This window comes from Leptosomus discolor, chromosome 1, assembly GCF_034619465.1.
Source record: "Leptosomus discolor isolate bLepDis1 chromosome 1, bLepDis1.hap2, whole genome shotgun sequence".
Taxonomy (NCBI): Eukaryota; Metazoa; Chordata; class Aves; order Leptosomiformes; family Leptosomidae; genus Leptosomus; species Leptosomus discolor.
Window position 1 is genome coordinate 27,220,271 of NC_141391.1, and position 21,885 is coordinate 27,242,155.

The 21,885-nt window shown below is 43.4% G+C and overlaps 2 protein-coding genes across 6 annotated transcripts in view; one reads left to right on the forward strand and one right to left on the reverse strand.

Annotated features, from left to right (window-relative positions):
• Positions 1-36: 36 nt before the first annotated feature.
• Positions 37-13,104, forward strand: EXOSC8 (exosome component 8). Its single transcript, XM_086476421.1, has 11 exons — positions 37-81; positions 2,962-2,998; positions 4,102-4,165; positions 6,493-6,566; positions 7,142-7,187; positions 8,218-8,323; positions 8,411-8,456; positions 8,697-8,793; positions 9,799-9,919; positions 12,384-12,490; positions 12,890-13,104. Exons 1-11 carry the CDS (start codon positions 65-67, stop codon positions 13,003-13,005), a joined length of 831 nt encoding a protein of 276 aa, XP_086332547.1. The 5' UTR covers positions 37-64; the 3' UTR covers positions 13,006-13,104.
• Positions 13,105-13,439: 335 nt separating this feature from the next.
• Positions 13,440-21,885, reverse strand: part of SUPT20H (SPT20 homolog, SAGA complex component) — a 37,671-nt gene continuing 29,225 nt past the window's right edge. For 3 of the 5 annotated variants that reach the window (XM_086476412.1, XM_086476400.1, XM_086476395.1), the window contains exons 19-22: positions 21,301-21,455; positions 18,864-18,919; positions 15,112-15,217; positions 13,440-13,582 (exon numbers count right to left, since the gene is read on the reverse strand). In XM_086476412.1, the coding sequence (XP_086332538.1) occupies positions 13,473-13,582; positions 15,112-15,217; positions 18,864-18,919; positions 21,301-21,455 (427 nt within the window). In that variant the 3' untranslated portion in view covers positions 13,440-13,472. Of the gene's footprint in view, positions 13,583-15,111; positions 15,218-18,863; positions 18,920-19,905; positions 20,044-21,300; positions 21,456-21,885 lie in introns of those variants that run through there. The other 2 variants (XM_086476405.1, XR_015183988.1) reach the window with 2 other exon arrangements.

A 21,885-nucleotide genomic window follows, 5' to 3' on the forward strand; every position in this document is an offset into this window, starting at 1 on the left:
CAGCCGCCGCCGGGGAGGACTTCCGGCCGGCCGGGTCGCAGGGCGGCAGCACATCCGGGACGCCATGGCGACGGCTTTCAAGTAAGTGGCGGGCCTGGCGGCTGTCGTCCGCCGCCTCCGCGGCGTGGGGTGTCCCGCCGGTCCCTCGTCCCCTGGGGTGGGTGGGTGGGTGGGCGAGCGCGCCCCTCTGCCCGCTCCCGAGGGCTGCGGCAGCGCTGTCCCGGCGGCCGTGGGGGCCTTTACCCCGTTACCGCCGCGGCCCTGCGCCATCCCCGGCAGCGTGGGCCCGGAGGGGAAGGGGCTCCAGCGCGTTCTCTTGAACTGCGCCCATTTTCTTTGCGGTGCTGGGTCCCGCTGCCGGGTGATTTGCACGGCAGAGCCGGCAGCCGCCCGGTTTGCTGAGGTAACCCCGCGTTACGGGCCGCGGGTGGATGTCGGGGGCTTCCCGTGGGGCTTCCACCCCCGACGCAGGGCATCCCGGTACGGGAAAGATGTGGGCGGGCGGGGGACTGGAGCCCCGAGGTGTGCGAGGAGGGGCTGGGCGAGCTGGGGTCGTTCAGCCTGAAAAAGGAATGGCTAAGCCCTAAGGAAGGCCTTGAGCTGCCTGATGGGGGCTGGAGAAGGCAACCTGGATGGAGGTTGAGACGTGATTCTGGCTAGAAACTGCGGGGTGTGGAGGTCGTGGTGAAGGGTGGTCAGACAGGGAGGCTGTGGTATCTCCATCCTTGGAGACAGGCAGTGAAGTTGGACTGGGCCCTGAGCGGTTTGTCTGCTCCGTGTGGAGCTGGGTTGAGTGAAGCGTTGGTTGGATCCATCACCCTCCAGAGGCCCTGCCAGCCTGAACCATCCGTGGTTCCTGGGGAATTAGAAGCGGAGGAGGGCAGCCTTCTCTGTCGGAGGGAAGAGGTACAGGCAGAATGAGTTTAGTGAAGCATTACAAGGAGCTTAAGACTAGAGAATTCAGCAGCTTCCCGTTTATAACTGCTCCTTTTAGAATCATGGAATGGTTTGGGTTGGAAGGGACCTCCAAAGATAATCTAGTTCCAACCCCCCTGCCATGGGCAGGGACATCTTTTGCTCCATTAGGTGGAACGAACCCCATCCAACCTGGCCTTGAACACTGCCAGGGAGGGGGCATCCACAGCTTCTCTGGGCAACCTGTTCCAATTTCCTTGCTGCTTCCAGATTTAAAGCTTAAATGTGTGAAACAAGGTTTAGCAAGTGCACCTATGTGAACTGGAGGAGAAGAGGCCCTGTGTTGTGGTTGAAAAACAGTAGTCCAGGACCCACATATGGGAAACCAAGAGGGGTTACTTCATGCTTGCCATCATGAGTTGTGATACCCCTGTATGTTAGTTTGCATTTGGAAAACTTGCCTTTTCCAGTTATTTTTTTTTCCCCAGAAGTGCTTATTTTAACAAAACTGAGAAGGCTTGATTCAAATATTAAAGTAAAAAAATCCCTCAAAACCATTAATGTTCTGTGCTTAAAGTACTAATAAACATTGTTAGTAGTATATAATTAATAATAAGCATTAATTATTTCTCAACTGAAGCACTGCATGAAGCGTATTTCTTAATTTTATATTTTTTGAAGATTCTAAGAAAAACTAACATTTCAAGAATGAACTTGTTTTAAGCCATTTTGTACATCTAAATGCAGTTCTTGAACTAACGAATATTTTAGGCACTGTAATAAAATAACCCTTTCTACATTTCTTCAGAAACATTCCTTTTGAATTAAAACTAATAGTCAAAATTATTGAGATGAAAGCCAGTAGTTCTTGTTAGGTGTACGTCCAGGCAGGTTCCTTGAAGAAGCATTTTGGAAGTGAATGTAGGAAAACATCTTTTTCTTAGATCAGTTTAGAGTTTCCTCATCTTTCACAGAATCACAGAATGGTTTGGGTTGGAAGGGACCTTAAAGATCATCCAGTTCCAACCCCTCGCCCTGGGCAGGGACACCTTCCACCAGACCAGGTTGCTCAAAGCCCCACCCAGCCTGGCCTTGAACACACCCAGGGAGGGGGCAGCCACAGCTTCTCTGGGCAACCTGTGCCACTGTCTCACCACTCTCACAGTGAAGAACTTCTTCCTAATACCTAATCTAAATCTCCCCTCTTTCAGTTTAAAACTGTTACTCCTCATCCTGTCACTGCACTCCCTGATCAAGAGTCCCTCCCCACCTTCCCTGTAGGCCCCCTTTAAGCACTGGAAGACCGCTATGAGGTCTCCCTGGAGCCTTCTCTTCTCCAGGCTGAACAACCCCAACTCTCTCAGCCTGTCCTAAAAGGGGAGGTGCTCCAGCCCCCTGATCATCTTCACGGCCCTCCTCTGGACCTGCTCCAACAGGTCCGTGTCTTTCTTGTACTGAGGACTCCATAGCTGGATGCAGTACTGCAGGTGGGGTCTCACCAGAGTGGAGTAGAGTGGGAGGATCGCCTCCGTCGACCTGCTGGCCACCCTTCTTTTGATGCAGCCCAGGATGTGATTGGCTTTCTGGGCTGTGAGCTCACATTGCTGGCTCATACTCAGTCTTTCATCCACCAGTACCTTGAAGTCCTTCTCTGCAGGGCTGCTCTTGATCCAGTCATCACCCAGCCTGTATCTGTGCTTGGGATTGCCCTGACCCAGGTGCAGGACCTTGCGCTTGGCCTTGTTGAACTTCATGAGGTTTGCCCACCTCTCCAGCCTGTCCAGGTCCCCCTGGGTGGCCTCCCTTCCCTCCAGTTTGTTGACTGCATCACACAGCTTGGTGTCATCAGCAAACTTGCTGAGGGTGCACTTGATCCTACTGTCCACATCACCGACAAAGATATTTCTATAACGATATTTCTAAGCAGCTTTGCCAGACACCTTGATTCTCAAATTATCTGACGTAGTTTCACGCTTGCTTATCTTTTTTGCTCTCTCTTACCTGCTTGGGAGCTTGCGTGTGAGCTTCTCTTTCTATTTGTTTCAGAACGGTGGAACCACTGGAGTATTACAGAAGGTTTTTGGTGAGTAAAACATGATATGCACATATAAATTGCTTGTAATAATTTTTTTCCTGCTTGCTTCTGCTTTTTTAATCCGTCTGTATGGAAACCTGCAGCTCTAATGGAAAACCAAAAAGCTCACTGAGCAGGGGAAGTTTATTCACGTTCTTCAGAACATGTTTTTCCATCTGTCTGTGACATTGATGCTGCAGCAGGTTGTGTCCGTGTTCAACATGATGGGTAAATGCTTCTGTTGTCCTCAAAAGGAATGTGAGTTAAATTTGACCAAGATGGTGATGCAGGTTTGTGTCCAGTACAAAATTACGTCAGACCAGGCTTTTAGATGCCACTAAGACCAAGTAACAGCGAATATTGCTGCTAACCATGCTCACCGTAACTGTGAAGGAAAAACACTGACTTGTTGGTATATTAAATTAGTCAAGCCATTGTTAAGGTAGTATCGATTTAGAAATGGGTCCAGTATTATTGCAGTCAGTTTTGGTTCTCATAATTGAACCAAAACTCTTTGCTTTTGAGAAGCTTGAAATTGTGATGAGTAATGATTTGGATCCAACACGATGGTGAATCAGTGCAATTTCTAGCTTAAGGTTCAGGTATTGTACAGCTTCTGACTGACAGTATCTGAACGTTGGGGTCTTCTGGGAGGGGGTGTTTTGTTTTTTTTCCTTTAGTTCACTCTAACATCAATTTTAAGAGCTCCGCTAGGTGGGAATGGGGGAGGGGAATTGCCTACAAAATCTAAACAGTGCAGACAGGTAGAAACGCTTGTTTTAAGGTAGCATTGAGAATTCATTCTTGGGTGATTTTCTGAATCTAGCCTGTAGTACTTGCCCTTGAGAGAATCAATCTGTTGTATTTATTTTCTAAATAAATTATAATAAATTAAAAAAAAAAGTTTTTTTGTGGGCCTGCGACCACAAACTGCGTTTCAGTTGATGAAAAACTGTCTGGAATGTGATCAAGTTTTCCCTGGCATTTTTGTAACTGCATATTTCTGCTAAAAAGAAGATAATATTGTTTTATATGAATTTGTGTATCATAAATATTGGCGTGTTATTTAATAAAACATGTTGTCTGATTTTAACTTTGTAATTTTTGTTTAGAAAGAGAACTGTCGACCGGATGGAAGGGAGTTAGGTGAATTCCGAGCAACCACTGTCAACATAGGCAAGTGCTTATTTGGAATAATAATAATGGGGGAGGTATTAATAATCTCAGATTATAACAGTTAGTGACCCTAATGACTTACTAATCAATTTTCTTGGTGCTTGCATTTTGAAACAAGAATGACAAAGGATTTTTTATTTATAGTTTCAGCAAGCATTAAAGAGAATGTGTGGTAAGTAATATGTTTGAGCACTGTTATTCAGTTCTGCTCCTGGGCTGATATGCACAGCACAATTCAGGTGGTTGTGGAAGCCTGTCCCTCACTAAGATCAGCGGCGTACGTGATAGATGCTGAAGGCAGTGTCTAGGCATATACTGACCAGCGCAAATCTGATGCCCTGGCATCTTGAATGAGGCAATGACTCCTGGCTTCTGCTTTGTTCTAAGTGTGATGAGCAACTGTCTCAAGCAGAGGCAAGATACCTCTTACGCAGTAAGCAGCAGCACCTTACCTGCCTGTCTTACACCTCATCATTTCTAACAGTAAAATGCAGGTTAGCGTACCACCATGGAATACTTGCTGATTATTGCTCAGACTTGACGCTGCAGGTCTCTTCCATTGTACAACGCCGCGTTTCATTTCATTCATTTCTGTAAGTCAGCCAGAAGGTGGATTTACGGTAACCATCTGCGATTTCTGGTTTAAAAAAGTACGCCAGGGATCAATATTGGCTCCAGTCCTGTTCCACATCTTCATTAATGATCTGGATGATGGGGCAAGGTGTACCGTCAACGAGTTTGCGGGCGACACCGAACTGAGAGGAGTGGCTGATATGCCAGAGGGTCATGATGCCATCCAGAGGGACCTCAACAGGCTGGAGAAACAGGCCGACACGAACCTTGTGAAAATCAACAAGGAGAAGCACGAAGTCCTGCACGTGGGGAGGAACAACCCCAGGCCCCAGTATACGCTGTGGGCCACCCAGCTGGAAAGCAGCTTGGCAGAAAAGGATGAAGGAGTCCTGGTGGACACAAGGTTGAACATGAGCCATCAATGTGCCCTTGTTGCGGAGGTCAGTGTTATCCTCGGCTGCGTTAGGTAAAGTATGGCCAGCAGGTCGAGGGAGGTGATCCTTCTCCTTTATTCAACACCAGTGAGGCCACACCTGGAGTACTGTGTCCAGTTCTGGGCTCCCCAATACAGCAGAGACATGGAGATACTGGACAGAGTCTGACAAAGGGCCATGAAGATAATGAATGGACTGGAGCATCTCTCCTATGAGGAAAGACTGAGAGAGCTGGGACTGCTCAGCTTGGAGAAGGGAAGGCTGAGGGGGGGTCTTATTAATGTATATAATCACCTGAAGGGAGGGTGTATAGAGGACGGAGCCAGGCTCTATTTGCTGGTGCCCAGTGATACGACATGAGTCAATGGGCACAACCTAAAACACAGGAGGTTGCCTCTGAACATCAGGAAACACTTTTTTTACTGTGACCAAGCACCAGAGACATTGTGTAGTCTCCATCCTTGGAGATACTCAAAGGCCATCTGGATATGGTCCTGGGCAACGGGCTCTGGGTGGCCCTGCTTGAGCAGGGGTGTTGGACCAGATGACCCGGAGAGGAGATTCTCCCCCTCTGCTCTGCTCTGGTGAGACCCCATCTGCAGTACAACATTCAGCTCTGGGGCTCCCAGCACAAGAAAGACATGAACCTGCTCAGGTAGGTCCAGAGAGGGGGCCACAAAGATGATCAGGGGGCTGGAGCACCTCTGCTGTGAGAGTTGGGGTTGTTCAGCCTGGAGAAGAGAAGGCTCCAGGGAGACCTTATAGCGGCCTTCCAGTACCTAAAGGGGGCCTGCAGGAAAGATGGGAGGGACTCTTGATCAGGGGGTGCAGTGATAGGACGAGGGGTAATGGTTTCAGACTGAAAGAGGGGAGATTTAGATTAGATATTAGGAAGAAGTTCTTCACTGTGGGGTTGGTGAGGCACTGGCACAGTTGCCCAGAGCAGCTGTGGCTGCCCCCTCCCTGGCAGTGTTCAGGGCCAGGCTGGATGGGGCTTTGAGCAACCTGGTCTGGTGGAAGGTGTCCCTGTCCATGGCACAAGGGTTGGAACTGGATGATCTTTGAGGTCCCTTCCAACCCAAACCATTCTATGGTTCTGTGACCTCCAGTGGTCCCTTCTGGCCTCAGCCATTCTGTGTGATTCTGTGTGATTGACTGTTTAATATGGAGATTCTTTTCCCACCCTGGTTTCATCGAGACTTTGCTTAGCCCGTGTTTAGTATAAAATGATGGGAAGTAAACACTTAGTGAAGGTGGATATTAATTGAGGCCCTTTGAATGGAAAACCAGATTTTATTGAATACCACTTTCTCTCTTCAGGTTCAATTACAACTGCAGATGGTTCTGCCCTGGTCAAGTTAGGAAACACCACGGTGATCTGTGGCGTTAAAGCGGTATGGTTGTTTTTTGTTTTAACTCGGCTGTTAGCTGAACTTGTGTGTTCCTGTTCAGAATGAATCTCCTGCAGAGTTACAGTAACATGCCTGTCAGAGACAATTGCAGTCTTTCACTTGACTTACTTTCAGATATGAAAGTTAATACATGATTTGCCTAATCCCACTTGTGTAGTCTGAGAATGTTTTTGTGGTGTGTATTGTGTATGAGGAAAGGTATGCACAAAAATAAAGTCTTTGTTATTTTTAGATAAAAGCTATATTATTGAAGAGTTACTGAACATTGATCATTGGTATTGAATGTATTGGTAATTGGTTAGCTGGACTGTTAAGTGCTCTGTAGCTTCAACTTTACTGCTGGCCTGCCATGAACAGTGAGACAAAGCACTGCGTGTCCCTGTGTTGAGTTTTCCCATAGGAAAAATACTGCCAGGGACTGATTAAAACTGGCTCTTGTAAATCTCATTGTAATGGTAACTGCGAAGAAAATGACCATTCATATAAAGAACAGCTGGAAAGTCTGTTTGTACAAAATTCAGCTCTTCATTTTTGTCTTTTTTTTTTTTTCTCTCCAGGAGCTTGCTGCACCCGCGGTAGATTCTGCTAATAAGGGCTATATTGGTGAGCTTTTCCGCGTGGCTCTTACTCAGACCTGGTATTGCTTCAGTCAAAAGGCTGTAATGACAGGACATACTGAGTGTGTTGTGAAGACTTTTTAATTTGAGTAAAATTGTATTATTTGCCTTAAAATCAGTCTCCAAACTGACATATAGGCAGTGGTATTTCAGAAATTTCAGAATTCCCCCTGCTCTGCTTGTGAGTTTTCCGCGTAAAGCTGCCTTCTTATTGCTGATTCCAGGCCAGGCTGAAAGCCAGCCTGCAGCAGGGGAAGTGTGTATGTTAAGGGTGGGAAGGTAGTTCATCTGTAAAGGATTGCGGCATGCAAGGTTGTGTGCAAAGGTGCGTTAACTTTTGTCTTGAAGTCCTAGTAGGCAAAAATTTTGGCTCTTAAAACCAGTGAAATAAACTATTTATTTCTTGGAGAACTGTAGAAGTCTTGGGGTACATCCTCACTCCTGTTTGCAGTTTCTTTTGAAAGAAGATAGTTCCGTGGAACTGAGAGCTTAGACTAAATCCCCTTTTTATGAGGCATCTCCAAAGTGTGGTTTTCAGTGAACTTGATTACGCTTGTTTGTGGTTTTTTTTTTTTTCCCCACAAATATTTGTGCATGTTTTTGCTTCAAGTCTAAAGCATTAGGTTTTAATGGCTGATGAAAAAGATACAGATAGCATACCAGTAAAGTCAGGCAGTGGGATGAAGACGCTGTTGTTTCTTGATCTACTTAAGAATGCTCAACACTTAAAGAAGAGTTTATGTGGGGTCATGATATTCTTAGCAGGGTTACAAACAGAAAATGGTAGTTAGGAGTAGGTGCTTTTCCGTGGAATATATAGTTTCTGAGTACAGAGTAAGGCAAGTTCTTTAATACGAACTCATGCATAACCTTATTTTTGAGGGGAGAGGTAGGAAGGCTTGATTGCAAAATTCTTGCCTTTTGTTTGAAGCACGTAAAATGGTATTAAGAGTGTGTATTGTCTTATTTCTATTCGTGCTTTCTTCAGTTTATGACTAATGATTCTTGCTACCCAGTTCCAAATGTAGAACTGCCATCCCTCTGTTCAACGAAGTTTCGCTCAGGGCCTCCTGGTGAAGAGGCTCAAGCAGCGAGCCAGTTCATCGCAGATGTGATTGAAAAGTAAGAACCATCCTGGTGCATTTAAAACAGGAACAACTCTGCAAGACAATTTTCTATTTCCTGGTTTACCCTCTCATTTTATTTTAGTTCACAGATAGTAGCGAAAGAAGATCTCTGTATTGCAAGCGGCAAGGTAAGTCGTGTTGCCGAATGGAGATACTAACAAGGCCGCAGTGTTAAGATGTTAAAGAGGGTATTTGGGGCTCTAGGTGGTGGTTTCTGCTTTTTAGTCTTCATAGCTTGGGTTACATCTGAAGTGTAAAAATCATATATAGAAATAAATATCTTTATTCACATGCCCAGCATTTTCTTATATATTGCACCATTTGCTTAGCTGCTGCAATCTCTCACATGTGCGAACCTTTTTTGGTAGCTTGCTTGGGTGTTGTACTGTGATATCATCTGCCTGGACTATGATGGAAACATTTTGGATGCCAGTGCCTTTGCTTTGTTAGCAGCATTAAAAAGTGGTGAGTCTTTGAGAAATACGTTGGTTTTGAATCTTGACTAGGTAACTGGTTCAGAGTTCCTTAAGACTGCTTGTTTCCTGTCATTGAATGCTGAATTACTGAAACGGGAATACAGAGTGGAAACGGTGGTATGGATGCCGTGGATGTGTACCAGCTGGGGAGCAGGATCTGTCTGTGTGCGTCTCGTTGCTCTCTTCTGAGGCAAACAGCTGTTATGCCCTGTGTGCTGTGTCGGGTCTGAATCTCTCAGCGGTGGCCATAAACAACTTCCCTGTCTGGGTCAGGGTCTGGCCTTGTTGCTGTATCTTCCATAGGCAGAGTAAGTTGTTGGGCGCTTTGCTTACGCAAACGCTCTGTCACAGCAGAATATGCCTGCCTTAATGCGTGGCAGTTTGAAAAACTGTTCCCATGCACGCGGCACATGGACTGGTGCTTCAGAGGTGTGTGGGTTATAAGCACAGGCAGGAGGCCGTGCAAAGGGAAGCTTACAGCAAGGCCTTGCCGAGCTGTGGATTGCTTGCCTTTGAACTCCTGCAGCTGCTTTCCTCTTGACTTCCCTGTCTCCATCACTGTACGGGTTGTCAGAGCAAGAGTTATCTGAAGATCAGATTGTATGGTTTCTATGGATATATAAAATCCGTGAGATGAGACTATTCCTGTTTTTTACACGTCCAGTAGGCTTTTTTAGGGAAAAATACTTTTTGTTAAATATGGCTCTAAATTGCATGGCATTTTGGAAGCAGAAAATGCTTCTGTGTAAGGAAGAATGTTACCTTGAGGGGAAAAATGAAATGCGTCCTTGAATGGGTAGTTCTAAGCTAAATGCTTTCCTTGAATTCAGGAATTTGTTTGTACAGAACACCTGTAATTTAGCCAAAACTCTATTCTGATCAATTTTCAGTGGCTTAAAAGAACAGCTTAAGTATTTCAGTAGTCTTGGGTGTCTCTAGGCCTACTACATCCAGCAGTGTTTATTATACCATTGTCATTTTTTCATCTTTTCAGTACAATTGCCATCAGTTACTGTGAACGAAGAAACTGGTTCATCGGAAGTTAATTTAAAACAGAAGAATCCTTTGATTATCAGAAAGCATCCGGTTGCCACATCATTTGCTATATTTGATGAGTAAGTTCATAACTTTTGTACTTCGAAAACAACCGTGTATGTAAAAGAAGTGAAAGGCAGAGGGTGCTACCAGTGATGTTTCTGCACTTGTGCTAGTGACGAGCACGCAGCCCCAGCCAACCAGCGCCATTTCAGGTGATCTCAAATCGCTTGGTGAACTGTCTTGTAGTTCTGTGGGATGCAGGAGTATGCAGAACAAAACCAAGTCTGTCCAACTTCTTCCTCTGGCTTAAAGCAGAACTGGTTCTCAGCCTAAAAGATACGCTTGAAAGTACGGGAATAGGGATTGATTTATATTTTTGCAGTGTCTTTGAGACAAAAGAACATCACCAATGCACTTTGTGTTTTAGAAGCCCATGTAAATAACTGAACAGCTTATACCAAGGATTTAGTCAACAGCGAAAGTAAGAAGTAAAGGTCCAGTTAGACGAGCATAACCTCTGGGTAACTGAAAACAGAATTACCCAAGATATGACCATTGTTCATGTAGGTAAAGAATCAGATTATGAGAATTCAAAATAATCACATCTGATAACATCACTCCTCACCTGAAATTGTTTACTGGCTCTTCCTTAGTCCAAGTGTGTTAAGTATGTGTTCTGCTGCCGTTTATAGGAAATGCAGTTATTTATGGTGGAATCTATTTGAAAAGTAGACAATGCTCACCGTGCTATGAATTGGATTTAAGGTTCAGGTGTATTTAGAGACATCAGGGTTTACAGCACATTAACCTGCGTTGGCAGAAATGATTGACAGGCCCTTTCATTCAAATGGGGAAGGGGTGGGGGGAAGCATTAAACTCAACCCCTGACCAAGTGATAACCAAACTGAATCAGACCAGAAAGTCAGCAGACTGCTTCTGTTAATTGCTCTAACACCAGTTCTTGTGGGTCTGAAGTTTGGCATAGACTGGAAGCAAGACCGTTCAGATAGCCTGACAGGCGGACAGTTGTCGGTAGGATATTATTTGCACACAAATCACACGTACTTGCCAACAGACAAAAAAGCTGCCTTTGGAAGAAAGCTTTCAGTGACAGTCTGCTGGGCTTTGTTCCCTTTGCTGAAACCGACTGTTGCATCAAACAAGTTAGTTAAGCCTCCCTTTACCTCCTAAAACCAAACACTGAGGGGGCGTGGGCCTGTGTCGTGTGGTTTGGGTTTGGTTTATTTCTTTTAATTAGTTTTTCTACAGCTCTTGACACAGCCCTCTAAGTAATACGGTTTGCATACTCTGGCTTCCAGAGACGTTCTTCTTCAGCGTAAAAGCCCTCCTTGAACAAATAAACACTTCTGGGTTGCTGGCTGGTGTGGCGGTGGGCGAGGTGTGCAGCCCCGCGGGTGGCTCCAGCGGGCTTAGCCTGTAGGGGAACACGATGGCTGATGGGCTGAGCTCCCCGTGAGTGCCAAGCCCCGGCGCCATGGGAAGGGCCGATGCTGTCCCTGGATAGAATGACTAGAGCGGTAGTTTTGTGCAGCAGAGCTGTGGAGTGGCGTTTGCGTTACCCCATTGCTGTTGAGTGGCAATCAGAAACCATTAGTGAAGGTTTAAATTACCCAGCAGACCTTTTTTGATTACGCATAGCGTATGAGTTCAGACTGAAAAGTTCCATTACCCTTCCGTCGGTTTTGTGTGATCAGCTCCTACAGCCTCGCTGCTGACTCCCTCCCCTCCCCCTGCAACTTGTCATAAATGTCACTCAGCATACATGTACCCAGCTGCTAAAGGGAGTTTGATGACATCGATACTGAATTTTGGTTTACCCGTGTAAACGGAGGCTTCACAGAAACTTCAGCTAAAGCTTTTCCTGTCATGACACCTGCACTTCAGCCAAGTGTTTGTAGCGGTAGTCATTTTTTTATTCTTATTTTTTAAAGAAACAACAGTGGTTGTTCCGCTTTTTTTTTTAAGTTCAAGTTTTTCTTGTGCCAAGTTGGCTTTAGATCCTCTTCTTTTTTTTTTCCGTTGGTTGGTTCTATTTTTAACTTATTAAATGGTTCAAAAATAGCAATCTCTTTTAGTGATGTGGATCATGGAATGTTTGACAGCTTATTTTGGCTGCCTTAAAGAACCCAGTAAATCCATTTTTGAACTCTTCCCAGGCCAAGTGGTGTAAGAATTCCCCGACAAGAAACTGAGAACTACTCTGGTGTATTTACCACCGGAAATGAGTTTTGCCTTAAGGTCTGGTAGTGATAGTGCAGCCTCCACCTAAAACCAATGCCATTGTCTTGCGTAACTACAAAATAAGCAACTGCTGTAAGTGTCAGTTTAACGGCACGTTCCTGCAGAACCTGGGCGTCACAAATCTGTGAAACTTGGGCGTAAGGCTGATGAGCCTGGGCACTAAATCCACCTGCAGGTGTTTTGTAAGACTACAGTAAAAGTTAATGTTACGTGTATTTTGCAGTGATGTTAACGGAGCAACACGCACTAACACGTCTGTGTATGTTGTTCTTTCGCAAGCGCGTTGCTCATTGTTGATCCAACCGCTGAAGAAGAAGACTTGGCGACTGGAACAGTAACCATTGTAACTGATGATGAAGGCAGACTCTGTTCTGTCCATAAACCAGGTACTGGCAAGTGTATTCCGCAGGAACCTATGGGGATGATAATCTCTTCTTGTCCTAGACATTATGTACCTGCTGCTCTTTGTAAAACGTGGGTGCTCTACGGTAACGGACTGACAGCTTGAGTACTTACTAAATGACTTGCTTTTGAAACACACTGCCAAAAAGGCGGCATGACTGAAGTTCAAAAAGTCATCACAGCTTGACCCTAAATACAGCAAAGGGCAGATTTAATGTCTCCTGTTATACCTCTGCTTTGTTTCTCTTCTCTTTGCCCGTGGCTAGAGTTGGGGAGGCTGTTCGTCATGAGAATTACTGTATGACTTAATACTCATTTGGAAAATGCACAGATGTGTAACTGAAGTATAAACAGGAAATCAAATTGTTCCCTCTAATTTTTAGGTGGAAGTCCTCTTACAGGAGCCAAGCTTCAGGACTGTATCACCAGAGCAATTACAAGGCACAAAGAAGTAAAGAAGCTGATAGACAAAGTAATAAAAAGTATAAAGCCCAAGTGAACAAAAGGAGAGATCTTTTCAGAAATGGATTTGTAAAAATTGTATTTGTTACAGTGTTCACAAACCTTTTATACTAAATAAACAAATACCAATACTACATTTACAAAGTTCATTTCTTCTAAAACGTTTTTCACCCTTATACTATGTACAAAGCTGCTGAGTGGTAAAAAATACAAGATAAAACGTTCTGTTAAAAAATTAAGTGACTTAAGGAAACCAGACCTCAGCTGCTTTATAGATGAAATCTCTTAAATTCTGTAGGGCTGGCTTCCAAAACCAAGTTCCTTTATTTCAGTGTAACGTCAAAAGTTCATTTTCCCACCAGTAATATAAAACACCGATTTGATTTTAAGCTTTCTCCCTTTTACTCTGGGAAAAAAAAAAAATCCCCTCTGAATCTGTTTTTATTTGGGAGGGGGGAAGGCCCATCTCAGGATTGTGGAGGGGCTGATGTGCCTCTTTTCCTTTTACTTTTTGAGTGGCTGCCTGAATGCTGTTGATGACGCAGGTGAGCTGCTTGTGCTGCTGCTGCCGCCGCCGCCGCCATAGCCATTTGATGCTGCAAGAATCGCAACTGCTGCCGTGAAGGAGAAGGGGGAGAAAAAGCTTGTTAGCGTGACTCTAAAGCTGTGCTTCACGTCAGGGAGAATGAGAGGAAGGTGGTGGTGGTGGGGAAATGAAAAGAAATGATGAAGCACCAGGTTGACAAAAGGAAAGACCATGTACTGGGGGCGATGAGTACAGTCAAGCAGCACCAGTGGCACAGAAGCCTGCTGAGGGCGCAGCTAACATTTTACACGTGTCCTTGGACAGCTTTGTGTCTTTGCCCTTTTTCTCCATTGCAGTAACTGCAGTAACTCAGCAACTTCAGTGAATGTTTGGGTTACATGGTACATTTTTAACGCAATTCCTTCTCGGTGTATGCGCTGTATGTATTTTCTGTATATATCACAAAGAGGAGACTGTGTGCTAAAAAAAAATATTAAAATATTTTCATAAAGCATCTGAATGACAGAATGCTGAAGGAATGCTTTGCCAGAGCTGTTGCTTCCACGTACTGACTGTAGCAGTGCTCCACTTGAACCTACAGGCGCTTACATTCATGCTGGTTTGAAATCTGTTGGCACCTGGCAGAGCTGATTTAGGTACGTGCCACAAGCACTCCTTGAATGTTAGCAAATCAGGAGGGTGGATGGCTTTGGGGAATAAAAATAAATTCAGTGCTCCAAGCTGAGAGAACCCCAGACTTTAAAACTTTCATGATATAGTTTGCCAAATTCATTGGTTTTTTTTTTTTCATTTGTGAGACCACAAAAAACCAGTTTAAAAAAACCCCACAAGTCAAAGGGGCAAGATTTTTAGTTTTGGAGCTGAGAATTGTATTTTTAAATTCTTTTTTTTTTTAAACAATCAGAGTGAAGTTGCTGGATTACTTGTATCTGTTGCTGCTGCTGCTGCAAGGCTTGTTGCTGTTGCTGTTGTAAGGCAGAAGAGAGCTGGAGTCTCTGCTGAGGAAGGCTTTGCCCAGGTCTGTTCACGGCAGAGCCAAGCTGAGACAACACTAAGAAAGGAGAAGGGGAAAGCAGGCAGGTCAAAGAGGTCAGGTCACGTTTGTGAGGGTCAGGGAAGGAAGACATAGGAATAGAGTGTAACAGAAAAGGGGATCAATAGAGTTAGTTTCAGAGCCAAACTGGGAACAGTGCAGAATAAAGTATACGTGATTGATATACATACTCTGTTAGTTAGAACAGAATTGGATCACGAAGTACTTGTGGAGACACAAAGAGGTTTCTCGTACTGGATGTTAAGCACACAGTTAAAGAAACATTCCTCAATGAAGTCTGGCATGGAAGTTCCCTGTATTTTCTTTTTGTATCGTGTGACTTGTTTTCGTGTGATATTATCAATTTACTACACTTAACTGCCAAACAAAGCAGAAAAGTGCATGCTTAGAAAGTCCAGTATTTCTTGTATAATACATGTGCTGATAATAAACATTAAATTGTTCTGATCTAACGTAAGACTTCTTTAAGACCAAACTTCATTTCAGTGTGAATTTATCAACATACACAAGTAACTACGACAGGAGGCTCAGCAAGCACATACCTGTGGCTTGAGGTTGCATAAAATTCCCTACTCCAGTCAGGTTAATTACAGCAGCTTGTTGGGCAGATAATGCCTGATCTTGATTGGAAGGACCTTGGTCAGACCCCTAGCAAAAATGAAAAGCTTGATCCTTATTACCAAACCTCGGTATCGACGAATAAGCAAATAAAGCCAGTGCGAAGGCAAACGTTTGAAGTGCCATTTAAAAACATTTCATTCTACATCTTCCAGTGTGTGTAGATATGGGCTATAATGTAGTCACTATTCAAGCAGAACGAACATATGTTGAATGCCCCAAAACAGCTCTGTTCTGGCAGAAAGGGTGTTACGCCTGTTACCCAGCAGCAGTCCCATGTAGTTGTCAACTTCCCTGCTGTCAGCAGAGACTCCAGTTTATGGCTGTAATCTTACAACAATTTCCTGTCCCACTCCCAACCCCAAAGTCTTCAGGTGACACCTGAAGCCATCCACGTGCAAAGGTCCTAATCAAGCAAAATGTGAAAAGTCTGAAACTTCCACTCACATGTTCATATTGTGCCACACACTCCTTCATTTCATCCAAAATATAAACCCTGCTTTGAAAATTTTATTTTCAGAACAGAGTAGTTCTCACAGTAATTGCTCAAATGGAATTAGTGGTCTGACCTAGTGTCTACTGACGTCAAAGGGTACTGAATTGTGACCTCTTCTAGAACTTAAAGTATGCATTGATTCATAAGGTGGGGAAATAAAGTATTTCTTGTGTGATTTAAGAAAATCACATGGCTTATCAGTCAGGAAAAAAACCTCAAACCAAAACACTTTTGAGCAGGTGCATTTCCAGGAGTTGCAATGCTTCTTTAGAATAACCATATGAAATAATGCCACTGAGGTCTAGGTAAACTTGACCAAAAGACTGCCCATTAAGAAGATGTCATCATCTTGATCAAGATGACTAAGAAAGGTTAACAAAGTCACAGAAACAACATTTGGGGAAAAAACCTAAGTATGGGACAAGACTGCTTGGCAGCACAGAAAACTGTTGGATTTTTTGGGCTTGTTTTTTTTCCCCGTTAAGCACTTGGTTTATGGCACTTTGAACACACACACACATTCTTGGCTTTAGTGAAAGCTAAGAAATCCAGCATCCATAATAGCTCACTTCAGCTCATGGCCCTACTCTTACTCTCTAATGCGAGGCAGGAGAGAAGTTCCTTAGGGCAAGTTAGGCAATGCAGAGATTGGTTTCCTCCGGAAGAACTTTCTGCCACAAGAAGGACTAGGCTTACATCAGCCTTTTTGTAAATGCCCTTGAAGTTCACTGTCTAGAAAATAAACCCAATAGTATGAGCTTGCATGGGGGTTTTTTGGTAGTAATTCAGCTAGTAACTGACATTTGGATTCCGAGAACAAATCTGAAAGTTTCCCATTAAACCGTCCCACATTCCAGAACAAGGCCTGTGACACAGGAGGCTGTACACCATAAAAACATTTGAAAGAGGCATCTTATTTAGGATAACAGTCTGCAGAAGCACAAGCAAAATTACTATGACAAACCAAGTATCCAGTAGAGACTATTTGGTAAACAGAAGTCTTGCATCTCTGGGAAGACCAAAGGTAAAGAACGCAGAAGCAGAGCAGTTAGTTTTCCCAATTGCTGCATTAGTGCTGGTAAAGATTTTTTGGCACAGGTAGAACCAATCACTCAAAACTGGTCATTCTGAGGAACAGACAGATTGGTCTCTACTGAGACTTCAGATTTCTTCAGTGATTAGAGCCTTTAACACTAATCACAGGCAGCAGTAGAGCAAGTGGCTCAGGATTACAGCTTTAAAGCCAACTGATACTCTCTCTGGTGCCAAGTGAACGATGCTGTTGAACTGCAGCAGTGAGGATGGTAAGCCAACTCACAGCAGGTGGAAGGAAGAGGTTCTAGTTACTCTGTAGAAATCCTGACTCTGTTTTTTCTCTGTTCATCTGATGTGCCTGCTACTTATGACAGACACCACTCCTACGGCACCTTACACCACTCCTACAGTGGGCTGGCTCCCTTCACGCTGGAGTTAGACAATGCTTAGCCTGTTGCTTCGTTACAGCGCTTCTACACAGGATATAAACTAAGGAGCACAACCCAGATCCAGCCATGGCAACAAAGCCACTGCAGTCTTTGCAGTTTGAGGTGGCTTTGGAGGAAGACTTTCCTCTCCCTCTGCTTCAGATCTGTTGGGTAAAGGCTCATTTACTTGTGGGGATGAGGAGAACAGGAGGAACTGTTTCATCCGTGCACTCCAGACTGAGGGCTGTTAGCACACCCCTGTTCTCCCTGTGGCTGAGGACCACAGCTTGTAGGCTGCAGAGGTTGCCGCTGTGGAGAAAACTGTGACAGCTGCTGCTGCTGGAGTGGGTTAAAAATAAGTGACCCACCTGGAAGGTGTTGAAGATTAAAACCAAAAGGCATAATTCAATCAAGCTGCTGAGTCTCCCCACTGTGGTAGGATGAACAGGACACTGACAATGATGTACTCCTTGGAGGTTTGGTTTTGTTTTTTTTTTTAAAGGAATCAGTTTTCAATTGCTGCTGTTTGTGAGAAAGCCTTATGCTTAGAAAACGGACTTGCCTTAAATTATAGCAAGATATTTACACAGGAAAATACGTTATTATTATTCTAATTAAAATAGTAGAGATTGCACCGACACTGGAAATGTAAGGGCTAGTCTTCAAAAGCACTGCATAGTATTTTCACTTTCAGAATATTCCATTGAATTTTAATAGATGCTTCCAATGAACAAGCTGTAAGGTCTGATGCAGAAAAATGTTAAAGTGAAACAGTCTTGATTCCTCTCCCTTACCCCAGCTTTAACTGCACTGATTTCAGCCAAGGTGTTCTTGCCTTACGTGAGTGGCAGAGGTTGCTTGGAAGGATGTACTTCAATGTGGAATCACTGAAATACAAGTGCCTAATTTTATAGAACAGCTCTTCTCTGGCATAACTGCCTCCTCTGCCTGCCCTTTTCCATGTTTCTGGAGCGTGTACAGGAGTGGGAGGAGGAAGCAGCAAAGCTACAACCCATCTGTTACCGGTATGGATTTTCCGAAGCATGGTGCAGCAGCTGTGGAACACTGAAGCTGCAATTCAGCACCTGTAACTTGTAGCTGACTTCCACCCAGTTCCACTAACACTCCCTGTTCTGTAATAAGCATAATTTGCTTGTGTTTGTATTTGTAGGTAAGCCTAGTGGAAAGAAAACATCTACAGACCTTCTAAACACCTTCTCTTACCTGAACTTCTATTTCCATTACCAGAAGCTCGCTACAGCTATTACTGCACCTACCTGTGCATGCTGAGCTCGGCTTTTAGGCACTGTCTGTGTAACCCCTGAATGACTCTCTGTACTGTTTTGTACTTTTAAAATAATTGTAACTTCAGTTTAAAGAACGATTTGCAATAAAAGCTTAGGCAAATCCTGAAAATAGAAGACGGTATTTTAGGATTAATTTCTTGAATTCAAATGTCAGCAATTTTAGATTGTTACTGAGAACTAGCTGCTTTGTTGTGAGCTGGAAATATCATTTCCACCTGGTATCTTTATGGAAGTAGCCTTTTCTCTTACTCTAAGCATTTTAAATAAGCAATTAAATTTTGCAGTAAATGGTTTGTCTGAGCAACTGGTTTCAAAGATCTGTGGGGGGCAATGCGGTAAGCAGCACTAAACACATCTTTAAAGAAATATAAGAAATAATCATTATTATTGTGTCCAAGTATATCAATTACCTGTAGAAGATTTAAGGGCCGAAGATTTGATGCATTTTTCAAACCATATGGGCTGCCTGTTAAAGAAAACATCTTTTTATTAGTAGGAAGTCTTTACTTAATTATATATGTGTATTGCAAATTCATACACCTTTCCACTGGGATTATTTCTAAGCATTTGGAAACTGGAAAACTGTCAAGTATAAATTTTATACTGGAATCAATGCTGCCTTTTCTGTAATGTTGGTAAGTTCACAGTTATCCAGATTCAAAGTTAAAGACAGCTGACTGAACAGAAAGAAATCTGTATCACTACTAAACATTGTACCCTGTACCCTACAACCTGTTAAAGCATTTACACAAAGGTGAATGTGCAGAATATCATAGCAGTTATTCTTCAGTGAGTCTTCTGTGTTTAAAAAGTTTTACTGTTGGTACAGTAAATCCAGAAATGTCCAAGGGCTCAAAGAAGTAACATGCTCTCAGTTTTTCAATCATTAACAGAAAACAACCCCACCCAAAATCTTAGCAACTGCCCACCCCCGAAGTACTTCTCACAAGATGCATCTAACTTCTAGAGCTTTTGGCATTATTCCACATGGCACTCTTCAAAGCTATGCTAAAAAGACGTACATGCAGTAAGCTATGAGGTGGGTACAGAACTGATACAAACGCTCCAGTAAAACAGCGGCTGTCAAACAGAACCCCAGAGGTCTTCCACGGCCCTAGCTCAGCTCACTACTCCCATCTGTGATGTGGGCGACAGCGTAGCATGTAAAAATCTGCGACACCAAACTGGTAAAGGTTGATAGTGCTTGAAAGGACAGAATTAGAATTAAAAGCGATCCTAGTGAATTGAAGAAGGGTTCAAAATTCAGTAACATTGAATCAAAAAAAGACAAATGCACAAGTACGAAATTGTGAGTAACTAGCTTTGTGCCTATACAGCAAGAAAGGACATGAGAAATTACAGTAAGTCACAAACACGTCCGAATCATCCATATCACAAACTACAGAACACACAAACGAACCTCTTCACACAGTTTACATTTATAAAACTCACTGTCACAAGATGCCGCAGATTCCAAAAATACAAATGGGTTCAAAAACCAGTTCCATGACTCCACAGACTAGAAGTCTGGCACGGGATATTAAGCACAAAGATCCATGTGGATACTCCCCAGCTGAGAAAGTCTCAAAGCTGTAGATTGCCAGAAGAGGTACAGTTGTGTACAAGGGATGTTTCACTTCACAATTTTGCCTCATCTTAAACTCTCTCCTAAGTAGCCTCTAATGGCAACTATCAGAGACAGCATATAAACTGGATGGATTCGTGGCCTAAACCAGTAGAGCCATTCTTATGTTAATGTAATGCTGTTGCAAAAAAACACAGACAAAAACCAGGCAGACCTCATCTGGGGAAATGTTAACAGGAATGCCGTGAAAGAGATGAGATGCATTTATTCTGCTGTGCTCCACAGTGGTAAATCGGCCAAGCTCAGGCTTGTGTCCAGTTTTGGTTATCACATTTTAAGAAGGATGTAAGAAAATTGGACAGTCTAGAAGAGAGTGACAGGATTATGAAAGGTCTGAAAAACACAACCTAGCAGAAAGAGAAGACGAATGTGGGACATGACAGCATGTTTGATACTTAGAAGGTATAGAGAAAGGGTGAACAACTATTTTTCATGTCTGTGAGGAATAGGAGAAAAAAAAATTAATTTAATTGGCAATTAAAGAGATGCATTGTAATTAGAAGGAAACATTTTGTACGGAAAATGAACTACTCCAACCAGCTACTGCGGGCAATAAGAACCTTTTTTAGTGAAGGTATTTAAAGACAGTTTAGATAAATCTTGGTTCAGTATCGTTTAGGCAGATTTGACTCTGTCTCGGCGTAAGGGATGGATATCTTGAAGTCTCTTCTATCATTCTAATTTCATAATCACATGTTAGGGTTTTTTTTCTTTGCTATATATTCAGAAAAAATAAACTAATACTTTAAATCCTGCTTTAACGAATACTGAGGCATACAGATTTCAATAGTCATATTTGAAGGCAATAAGGAACTAACTAATCGTCCTGCCAGAAAAAAGCAGTACACCACTGACAGAATAAAACGCCTGGCACATCTAAAAAGTGAGGCCTCTTTCTAAGTTCAGTCACGCCTTTCTTCTGGCAGTCATCACTATCAAAGTTGCATTTGAATTTGGAGTTTCGCTCAAATTTCCCCCTGAGCATACCAGGTTTAGAGTACATGTCCCCAGCCTAGCTCCCCAAAACCCAAATCTCGAACATAGCCTACACTTCGAACGCAAAAATACGTACGTTGCTCCTGAGCTCCAGTCACCACAGACACAACCTGTTCACACAATGGCCACTTCCGCCCATTGTTCTCACAATATGTCTCCACGATGTCCCTGCCTGAAGAGTGGCTTTTCAACGTATTCACACTAACCTGCTTGAGAGGCAGACTGCATTGCAGCGGGCAGCGCACTTGGTACCAGACCTCCTGATGGTAAAATGCCACTCAGATTTATACCTGCAGGGGCTATGGCACCAGTGTTGCACCCCAACATAGGGTTTGAACCACTCATCAGTGTCTGTGCTCCACTGTAGAAGAGGAAAGACAACACATCAAACCCAAGTGGCACAAGTAAATCTAAGTAACTAAATTTTTGCCCTCTGTCTCACTGCAAGTAAATAAATTGTTTGCTGTAAATGGAATTATGGATAAAGCACCAAGGCAGCTTAAAGAACTGTTACGCCTAGGGCGTAACAAATATGTAAATCCATAATCTCAGCACATACAGGTTTTTTCCTCTGGTATAATCTACGGAAAATAAAACACAAGTGGTTCTTTTATTCTAGAAACACTGAAAGATCAACAGTCTTCAAAATAGTTGTACTATCATAACAAAAATTTAAGGAACAGGTTTGTGTTTTCTTTTTGCACTTAAAAAAAGATTTCTCTAACTAATCAATAGTAGATCAACTGCTGAACACCTTGGGTAACTCAAGTGTCTGATACTTGCTTTGAAGC

Bases quoted from the DNA above. Each gene is read 5' to 3' on its own strand.
- EXOSC8 (XM_086476421.1), top strand. The intron at 2,999-4,101 runs GTGAGTAAAACA...ATTTTTGTTTAG, and splicing joins AGTATTACAGAAGGTTTTTG to AAAGAGAACTGTCGACCGGA. The intron at 9,920-12,383 runs GTAAGTTCATAA...TTCTTTCGCAAG, and splicing joins TCATTTGCTATATTTGATGA to CGCGTTGCTCATTGTTGATC.